Source organism: Mastomys coucha, unplaced genomic scaffold, assembly GCF_008632895.1.
Source record: "Mastomys coucha isolate ucsf_1 unplaced genomic scaffold, UCSF_Mcou_1 pScaffold1, whole genome shotgun sequence".
In the NCBI taxonomy this organism is placed as follows: Eukaryota; Metazoa; Chordata; class Mammalia; order Rodentia; family Muridae; genus Mastomys; species Mastomys coucha.
The window spans coordinates 85,934,794-85,945,485 of record NW_022196891.1 but is presented as its reverse complement, the minus strand read 5'-3'; the positions used below and the strand labels follow the sequence as shown (position 1 = coordinate 85,945,485).

The 10,692-nt window shown below is 44.8% G+C and overlaps 1 protein-coding gene across 1 annotated transcript in view; it reads right to left on the bottom strand.

Annotated features, from left to right (window-relative positions):
• Ush2a (usherin) overlaps positions 1 to 10,692 on the bottom strand; it is a 689,504-nt gene that overhangs the window by 140,317 nt on the left and 538,495 nt on the right. Inside the window, 3 exon segments of the mRNA XM_031338301.1 lie at positions 5,968 to 6,166; positions 9,564 to 9,718; positions 10,439 to 10,636. Coding sequence (XP_031194161.1) covers positions 5,968 to 6,166; positions 9,564 to 9,718; positions 10,439 to 10,636 — 552 coding nt within the window.

The following is a 10,692-nucleotide window of genomic DNA, read 5'->3' as shown; positions in this document are numbered from 1 at the left end:
AAATCCGCCTGCCTCTGCCTCCCAAGTGCTGGGATTAAAGGCGTGCGCCACCACCGCCCGGCTCCTCAATGGTTTTTGAACGGGGAGGCCTGAAGTTTCACTTTGTAGCGGGTCTTGCAGATTGTGTAACCTCTCCTGCCTTAGATTCCAATGTTTTTGACGGTGGGACTTTTATGTACAATGAAAACAGATAGAAGCTTTTAGGCATTGTAGTTTTCTATTCAATATTTACTTATTCAAGAAATGGTTTGGGGGTTGTAGATGTAGCTCCTGCATGCTTGCTCAGCATGGTAGGTACTTCTAGAACCCCAGCGCTGGGGAGGTGAGCCAGGAGGATCAGAAGTCCAAGGCTAGCTGTGATCATGCAGCAATTTTGAGGCCAACTTGGGCTGGATACATGAGAACCTTTATTTAAAAAAGAATATTTTTAATATGTGAATTACTGTGAACGTAGGACAAACAGGTAACAGGAAGCTCTTTTCTCTGTCCTTATAAAGATTACCAACTAGTTGAGACATAAACAAAAAAAAAAGTTATTTATTTGATTCTCCTCCTCCCTGTTGTGTGCGTGCATCTCTGTGTGTGTATTTGTGCACATATATGTGTGTGCGCACATGTATGTGCATGTTATGTGTGTGTTTTAGTGCATTATGTGTGTATATGTGTGTGCATTTGTGTGTATTTATATGTGTGTGTATTTGTGCACAAGTGTGGGTGTATTCGTGCACGTGTTTGTGTGTATGTGTGTGGCCACAGCACACGTGTGGAGGTCAAAGGACAACCTTGAGTGTCAATCGTTACCTTTAACCTTGTTTGAGGCCAGGTCTTTTGATGTTCACTGCTACCCAGCACCAGCCTAGTTGGTATTGAGCTTCCAAGCCTTCTTCATTCTCTCTCCCATCTCGCTGTATACAGGAGCACTGGGATTATAGGTATATGCTACCATGCCCAGGTTTATGTGGGTCCTGGGGATTCGAACTCAGGTCCTTGTGCTTGTGAGACAAGCACTTTATCTTCTGAGCCATCTCCCAGTCCACTAAAACATTATAAATACTGTGAAAGCAAAATGGAGTCATCTAAAGTTACCTAGACCCTTCACAAAGATGTCCCACATTTTGTCATATGGATGTTTAAACTACATTTTCTCTTCTTCAAAAGTGATGCGTGTAATATCGGCTTCAGCATAATGTTAACATTTCACTTTCTGCTGTAAACTGATTATCTAGGGTTTCTGTTATCTAGCACAAAAGGCTTTCAATAACTCTGAAGCAGATGAGAGAAGGCATATCGACTTCTCTTCACTACTTAATGGCTGGGTGTGCTTTCTGACTGCTTGGAAATGATCAGCCGCCCATACGTTAGCCATTTGGCAACAGTTTCCCCAGACACGTGGGCCCTATCACACCCACTGCTAAACAAGATGCGATCCATTCATTCAGTCTTCTCAGTGGACTCAGCCATGAGGTAATCCTTTCCCCTCCCCTCTATCCCTAAGACACAGGCAGGCTACAAACACCACTGCTGCCGTCCAAATGTGTGCAAGACAGAACAGTGGATGAATTCAGTCACCAAGGATCTGGGACGGTCTCTACTGATGAGCTACCATGTGCTGTTTGCATTAGTGAATATGAGCTGAAGGGAGCTGCTATCTCCCGAGTCCCGTGGGGCTTGGTGTGTGGAGATAGCAGACAGTGCCTCCAGTTTACTTAAAGCATTGATAACACCTCTAAATAATTAACTTCGGACTTCCTGTCTTCAATTACTTAATGCTTTTTTGAAAAAAAAAACATCTTGAGAGGATTATAAGCAATTTATGGGTTTCGCGTGATGAGGGCCTCTGCCACTATTCCCACAAAGCATTTACAGGATCATGTTTCCGAGGCTTTGAGGTAATTAAAAGTAAGCATGGAGACAACATGGCTGCGCCAAGGTGCTGGCAGTCCCTTCTGCCATCCCCAGGACCATGATCCTTCAGGCTCCAGGAAGGCTAGCGCTACAACTTCATTAGAGCCCTGCTGCTTAAGGAATACCAGGGTCTGGAAATGAAGACAAATCTCAACGCGTATTTCAGGCCTCTCAGCAAAGAGCCACGACAGTCTGGGGAGCAAATTCTAATCTTTTCCTTCTTTCCATGAATTCAGCAGCATCTCATCATAAATGTGTCTGCCAGGCATTTTGTCGGTCAGTTGGGCATGGACCTGGTGTTCCATGGCAGGGAAAGCATACCGCACTGTGGAGATCCTGGGCTTAGAGACGCTCATGCCTGGCATCACGCCCGCTCCACAGGAACTGCATGTAGCAAGCGTTGAATTCCTTCTCTTTGGGGCTTTACTGCCCAGGTGAAGTTTAAGGCAGACAATGGACCAGATGACCCTGGACACTATCACAGCAACCCATCACTGGTCGAACTGTGAAGAAGAACAACTGACTGTGGGTGCCCAACCCTATTAGATGCATCTCCACTCAACACTAGGGCATATCGTTAAAAAAAAACGGGACAGAAGGTCTGTAAGAGCCAGATCACCAGAATGTCTGTGGCAGGATAATGCCTTCCACGCACATGAAAGAATCCGCACCCATAAAATCTCAACAATATGGTCACCCACCTAAGCAGCACCTGCGCAATAAAAACCCCAATTGACTGTCCTCTGACTTCCCAGTGTGGACGGGGGAGATCTCATAAGGCCCAGTCCATAGACGAGGAGCTGCGGGCGATTAATGGTTACAGAGAGACAGAAAATCAGATTTCCTCGGGGAAATTCCTGATAGGTTATCCATGTAGTCAGCCCCAAAGACATCCGAGTCTGAGCGACAGTGAATGAATTCAGCAGGTGGTAGTCATCTATACGTATGTGTACACACATGTATGTCAAAATAGTAACGAAAGACAAATATGAGGAGGAGGTTGGGGAGATGGGAGATATTGCAGTGGGCAGAGAAAAGGTATAAATGAGGCAAATATAGACCCACGTAGGAAAAATAATCTCAAAAAAACAGTAAAAGAAATATAAGACCTCTCAAGAATTATTTTCACTTTATGAGTTTTGTAAAAGTTTAACTTATATAGGAAAACTTTATAATCCCGAGCCTAACGCAAGGACCTCTGGCACCGCCGTGAGTACATAAATTCCTCTTTGACGTGAAGATATTGATTGGGAATGGCAGTGAAGGGAAGGACCAGAGGAGCGGCGGGATTTAAAGAGAGGACTTTGCAATTGTTTTATAATTAATGAGGCCTCCATCCAGTGGCTCTGTACATTATAATTGAATTTGGTTTGCTGGCATCTCAGAGTCAGTCTCTGATGCAAACCAGTCCACCTGGCAACAATTCGCGGCCAGGCGACCTAAGAAGATAGAGAACACTGGGCCACGGCTCTTCAGCTTTGTCTCTCAGCTCACCAGTGTGAACCGGTACACGGCTTTAGGTGGCTTTAACTGATTTTGGGGGTGCGCTTAACTCACATTCAGTTACAACACTCCAAGTCCTCTACATTGCCAGCTCTGCACCCTGTGCTGGTCCACGCCATCATACCTTTACCTGGCAGCCTTCCCTCTGACGAGGACCTCTTAGAGCACACAACGCTAATTAACTGGTTTGTTAATTGATCTCTGTGAGGAGTGAGTGTGCCAGTGCCTGTGTTTGTGGAGGTCAGAGGTCAACAGCAGGCATCTTGCTCTATTGCTCTCCACTTTATTTTGGATCTTTCACTGAACCTGGCGCTGACTGATTTGGCTACGTCGGCTGGTCAGTGAGCACTAGGACTCCTCCTGGCTCCCTGCTCACTCCCCCCTAAGCCAGTGCTAGGATTACAGATGCATACCACCTCAGCAACTGTCTGCTTTGTTTTTAATATAAACACTTGCATAGCGCTCCCTTCACAGTCTGAACCATCTCCCCAGCCCGCACAATATTATTTAAAAAGCTTTATGTATTATCAAGATGATAGCCATTGGGTAGCAGTAGGCACACACACACACACACACACACACACAAATACATGTATGTATATGCACATGTGTGTACAAACACACACACAGACACACACCACACACATACACATACACACACACTCACACACACACACACACCACACACACACGTCTGTATATGCACATGTGTGTACAAACACACACACAGACACACACCACACACATACACATACACACACACTCACACACAAACACCACACACACACATGTCTGTATATGCACATGTGTACACAAATACACACAGACACATAGACACACAGACACACACACACACACAAACACACAAACACCATCCTGATTTCTTTACAGATGGATTTAGAAAACGCTGTGAACACCCTGAGTTTTGTTCATCTTTTAAGCAAGGATGCTATAAACTTCCCTCACAGGAATGTGGTGAGGAGCATACGTGTCAGAATGCAACTATTCTGTAAGACGAGGCAGCCATCAATAAAGGTGAGGTTTACTACATAAAACAATACTCTAGTTCATCACTTGGGCTTATTTTACTTCAAATGAAATAAGACGTAAGAAACCAGCCAGACCATTGAGCTGATGAAATCGCTCCTTCCCCATGCTATCTCAAGTCAGCTCACGATCTCCAGATGTGGAGTAAGATGTGCAGGCATGCAAGCACATGCTAAGTGTCTTCGTAGGACCTATGGGACATCTGTAAAGACACCTGTGATCCTGTCAGTCAAGGCTTGCTTAGATGGCAGAGAATCATGGAGCTTTCAAACAAAGTGCTATGCGTGGAGTCACTTTTCCGTGGGTACAGCATACACTTTGGCTCCCGAAAAGGCAGGCACATCTTTCGAGACATTTCTGTGTTTTTTTGAAAGTTTTGTTATCTGTCCGATGAATGCTTTTTGAAAGCGCAGAGCTGAGCAGGAAGAGGTCATCGCTTTGGGAATTCTCAGGAAGACGTGGAGAAATAGTGACAGTTTGGAAAATCCTGGTCTCCGAATCTCAACTTCGAGGTGTGTTGGTAGTGACTCGATGAACCTCAAGAATAAACTAGATGACTTCGTCTCCAAAAGGTTTTGGTTTTTCTTCCCCCAGTAAAACAGAGCTAAGAATCATCTCCACCCTCTTGGGTTTGAGACGAGAACGAATTGGTGCACACTGGCGTTTGAGACCACTTAGCTTATTCTATTTATTCTCAATTCACTCAGCTCCTTTTGGTCTGCTAACGATGAGTTTAGGTATTAGCAGTGTAGTACCTAACAGAGAGGTCAGGTCCCTGCTCCCCCACAGACTACATTTGCCAGTGAAGGAGGCAAAAGAAAAAGAAAAAAAAAGACAAAAAGAAGTATTAAATTACTAGGTGGTATGACGTCCATGATTAAATTAAACAAAGCTGTAAGAAAACGCATTTTTCTCTTCAAATAAAATATTCAAGCTCCACGCATTAATAGTTATTATGATCGCCATGCAGGTTGAGCTAACATTTTGCTTCTGCGCTGCACTATTGTAAATAACGATGACAATATTATACATAGTCGAAAAGAATACAATCGCTATTAATTAACAGAAGTAATAATGACAAGAAGTTCCAAGCAGGAACTGTCAATGAGTGAGTGCTAGGTATGCCTCTACGAGCTGGCTTGCTTCTACTTCCTCATCCTCACTTGGCTGCCTCCGTCCCATTATCTGTGACCATGTCCCTGAGGAATGAAAACGCATCGTACTATTTGTTTAAAAAAAAAACAAAATAAAAGTTAATCCCAACACAAGCCCCTTCTCCACACACTGCACATCAAAGCCAAATGTAAATTATTTCTGAAGTTCTCTGCTGCTGTGGCTTATCGCTGCCAGTGTGGGTTCTTCGATTAGCATGGATAAGTGGGACCTGACCATATGTCAAGAGAATGTGTCCTTTCAGAGTGACCTCATATATCAAGCACACACCCCCTGGGAGACTCTCCCCAGCCCCACTGCAATGACAACCTCCTCCAGAAGATTTCCCGTTTTTGTCACCTGTAACCGTATGCTGCCTCCTGTCACTTGTGTCAGTGTAGATGAGCCCTTTCCCATCCAGCCAGAGCTGGTACTCTTTAATGGTGTCTTTCATTTTCTTGGGGACACTCCAGCTGAGGTGCAGAGTCTCTGAGCTCCGGGCTGTGATGTTTGGTGGTGGGACACTCTCAGGGATTCCTCCGGTGGTGTCAGCGACTACCTGTGAGCACAGAAATTAAAGGGTCATTTATTGCCATTGTCCAGGAGGAATCCTGTTCAATGAAAATGTCGCTTTTGTTTTAGAGCCTTGCTATCTGGCTGGCATGTCATTAGCAAAGGCTGGGAGAAGCAGTCCCTCCCCACTTTCCATTCCTCCCCTCTCATCCTATTTAAACAATGAAATCTGACCTTGAATACATTACATAAGTCTCCAACTACTATTTATCACAACAGGTCCGACAACAATTTTGAAGGCAGAGTGCAGCTCTCAGTTTAAACAAGTGCAACCCGCCTGGCAGACTGTCTTCCTGGAGAACTGTCTTCCATATGGCCCATCAGTGTCTTTGCATTTTAACAGCCTGATTTTGTAAAGTTAAGCATCAGTAAATATGGAGCAAAAGCTACGTCTGAACTTGCTTGCAAAGAGCAGGCTTTAAGCAGCATAAAGGGCAGACTTCCCTGTATTCTTCCTGAGATGGCTGCATACTATCTACACCAATGTTCTAGAAGGAGAACCAAACCTAGTGAGAAGAAAAGAAAAATCAGCCAGTTGCTGAGGCGATGGTGTCAAAGTATGAATCAAAAAATGGATGTAAAAAATATGTTTATCCAGAACCATCAGCACTTGCTATTGGGGATATGTTTCCCCTAGGATGAACCTGATTTCATGGCTTAACCAATTGTTCTGGCATCTGGTCGACCCAGGCCCTGTTATGCACAAATACAGAATTGTTCAAGACTGTTCAGACCATAACTTTCATTGAGCCAATCAGCTGCCATCTGTCAGCTTGGTGGAGGGTTTGGTTATCACCGTGACCCTGTTGAACAAAACTGCCCAAGTGTGTGGTGGCTGATGAGTTGGACTCAGAGTGTTGCGTGGCTCTTGCAAGTGTGTGTAGAGCCCGCACTCCCTAAGTTTTGACCCGACGATTAGCTTTAGAGCCATTCTGTCGGCCAGGGTGTCTCCCAGGCTGCTTCCTATAAAGATGGCTTCTGTGAAACGGCACTTGATTAATTTCCCCCGCGTAACTCTTGGTTTCTTCTTCGTCTCTTTTTTGGAGTTTCCTTTCTTCTCCATTCTGAGGCAGTCTCTGTCATTCACCACCAGGCACTCTGCTCCTGTTTCTCCCTAGTGCCTTTGCTGATCACATCTAAACTTACTGTGTAACTCCCTGCACAGATCTTTCTAGCCAGCCCATCTCCTGTTCTAGCATGCAGCATTTTTTTTCATTTACAATGACAAACGAGATCTGGTCTACCTCTCTGCTATCTGCTCTGTTTCTTAAATAGGTCTGAGAGGCTTGAAGATAATCTTACTGTTTCAATGTCTTTGTTTCTGCCTGGGCCACAGCAACTGAACCAACAAATAGCTGAAGCCACAAGCCTTAAAAAATAAACACAACACTTTCCTTTCTTCTCTGGGCATCCAACCTTTTGACATTGGGACGCGACACTGCCGTCTACAAAGTTTGTGCTTGAGAAACACGGAAAAAGAATTGCCAAAAAACTTCACAATGTTTTAAGTAGATCGTAGTTTAGCCTTGGAGCTCAGTCACAGCAACTTCAGGGGTGTATATGAACATGAGATGCAGGTTGGACACAGTTGTACCTTCTGTACAGACTTCACATCAAATCCTGCATACTGTGTCACCTGCATCTTGTTTTTATCTTGGCTATTTTTTTGAGGTGCTATTACGTAGCTGGCCCTAAAGTTACTGTCGTTAAAAATGACTTGAACTCCTGGTTCTCCTGCCTCTCCCTCAGAAGGCTGGGATGGCAGCACACACCTACCTGGTTTCGGCAGTGCCAAGCTGAGGACTGAGTCAGGGCTCTGTGCAAGCTAGGCAAGCATTTTACCAACTGACTCCATTCCCAGACTCTCGTTATGACCCCAGGAACCTAAATCTGGGCCTTTATTATTATTCGGTAGCAAGGCTGCTAATGAAGGTTGAGGTCACTTATCCACACGGCATGCTCATACATTGGTTTTTCTAAGTGAGAGCAAAGTTTAATGACATGATGACGAGAGGCCAAATCTCTTAAGTTCAGACTCCATTTTAGAGAACCTGACCTAAGTTCGAACTCAGGTAAATGAACAGGCTGGTTCCAAGTTACTCCTCAACAACAGGGGAGCCTAGCTCCAGCCTCTTGGCTAATCTCCAACAAGACCAGCATCTCCAGGTTATTTCCCTAACAAACCTGCACCCTAGGTTATAAACCCACCCCTTGCCTAGTGACCACCACCAATACAGAGGGGAGCAAAAATTAAGTTTATGATATGACTCCCAGCACCAGCCAGTTATGTTAAAGGCCACAGTAGTTTTCTAATTAGATGCTTGCCCACGTACTCCCTGCTTGCCGCTTACTAGAAAGCCTGGCCCTGATAGCCATTCAGGGCTCCTCTCTCCACCAAACCCATCCTGCATGATGGAGGTTCCTTGTGGTGGGGCTCAAGCTAGCTCGAACAGAATAAAGACCCTGCTGTGAGTTGCACCGGATTGGCTCCTGTGTATTTTTGGGGGGATCACTAACATTTTCCTGGCACTAAAACATTATAAACCGATGAGTCGTTTCAGACATTTTACAGCTTTGTAGATTGCTCCTGTGCTATTCCATCTCCTACCACTATGACGAAGTACCTGTGACTGAGAGGCATCTAAAGACATTACTATTTCTGCCTCGGTGTTCTGGAATCTGAGAAGCATAAGGCTGGATGGCCACACAGGTAGTGGGGGAAAACAGAAAGGTCCACGGGCATGTGTAAAAGCAATGGAACTCGAGGGGTGGTCTCAGAATAACCTGCATCATGGTGGCTCATCTGGTCCCGTTAGTGTGATGATATGCTCTGTGGCCTGAGGAAGGAGGTCATTATCTCTGGGCCAGAGCAGAACCATTGTCACCAAGGACCTCTCAAAGTTGCCACTATCACTTGATGCTAGCTCTTGGTTTCTTTAAAATTGGATTTCTCTCTTTTTTTTTTACCCCCAAATTTCTTCTCATGCTGTATGAACTCTGTGTACTTAGGATGTAAAGACCTGGTACTAATATGAACATTTATTGGGCATTAACTGTTTGCTTGCATTGACACCAACCCTCATCATGAGACCGACTGGGGAATTACCACATCAACTGCCCAGAGATAATTAATGGGAAAGAGTCACTGATAATTAAGAGTTTACTGGTCTTAATGAAGCACTGATATCCGGTAAGTCTCTGTGAGACGCTCTCCTCTCGGATGTAAGCATCAACACGCAATGACACACACTCTCCTCAGTACCGCTCCGAAGAAGACGTGGTTTTCTGGCCTTGGGAAAAGAAAATTCATAACCAAGATGTTCGTTCACGTAGCCCTCACCCTGGGCTCTTCCTCTTCCCACAATTAGGTGAGTTCTTCTCACCTTGCTACTGATGGCACAGCCGGCAATTGTGCAAGCCTTCAGCTGGTACGCATATTCCTGGAGTGGCTGAATTCCCTGCGCGTCTGTGAAACTCAGCGCTGTTCCCCGAAAGCGCTCCTTTCCGTCTCGAAGAAGGATATAGTGACTGATAGGGCCTGGAGGACAGAACGGCGCTGTTGTGTGTTATGCCATTTTAAGTGTCAAACAACATGTATGTCATAGATTTTTCCCAATTACATTTCTTTATGGACATGCATATGTATATATGCATCTGTACATGCATTGGTGTAGAGGTCAGAGGACAACTTTATAGAGTCATTTCTGTGCTACCATGCAGGTCCCCAGGGATCAAACTCAGGTAGCTAGGCATGGTGGAGCTGCTACCATGCAGGTCCCAGGGTGGAGCACGTCCTCGAACTACGGAGCTGTCTCAGCAGCCCTGTCATAGAATTTTTACAGAAATGGAATACTGTAGCGTTTTAAAATATAGCATGTTTTGTTTGTTTGTTTGCCTGATCAAGTAGCCCGCAATTAAACTACCAGAGGGAAAAGGAATTGCAAAACAGAGTTTTTTTTTTTTAATGTTTCTCTCTGTAACTAGAAGGATTTACTTTCAATGATAGGACAGTTAGATATATTCAACTATAATCTGCTCACTTGAAAGCAGCTCTGGGAGGTGCCATGATCTGGGAGGTTTTGAATGATTACTTTTAGCATTGTTATTTGTTTTGTCTCAAAACAATGAGCAATGAGCAGACATGAGTGGTTTTCTTTTATTTCTCACTGAATGGAGGCATGTCAATGCGCAATACACCCATTTCCAAACTGTAGGCATTTACAAAGCTGGAAATTCTACTTTTGTAGTAGCTCAATACCATTTGACTGCATGGGCTCCTTCCACTGTAAGAAAATAACATCTTCTTGATTGCCCGTCCTGGCCCATCTAGGGGCCTTGACACCTTCAGGCACATCTTCTCTTGTGCTGGCTCTCACAGACTGGCTGAGTCCTCGCCCGTAGCTGTTCCGTGCAGACACCCTATATTCATACACAGTACTTGGCTTGAGGTCTGTGTCTGCAAGACAAAAAATCAGACGCTGAGGGCTTATCTGTCTCCTCCTTCCCCCTCCC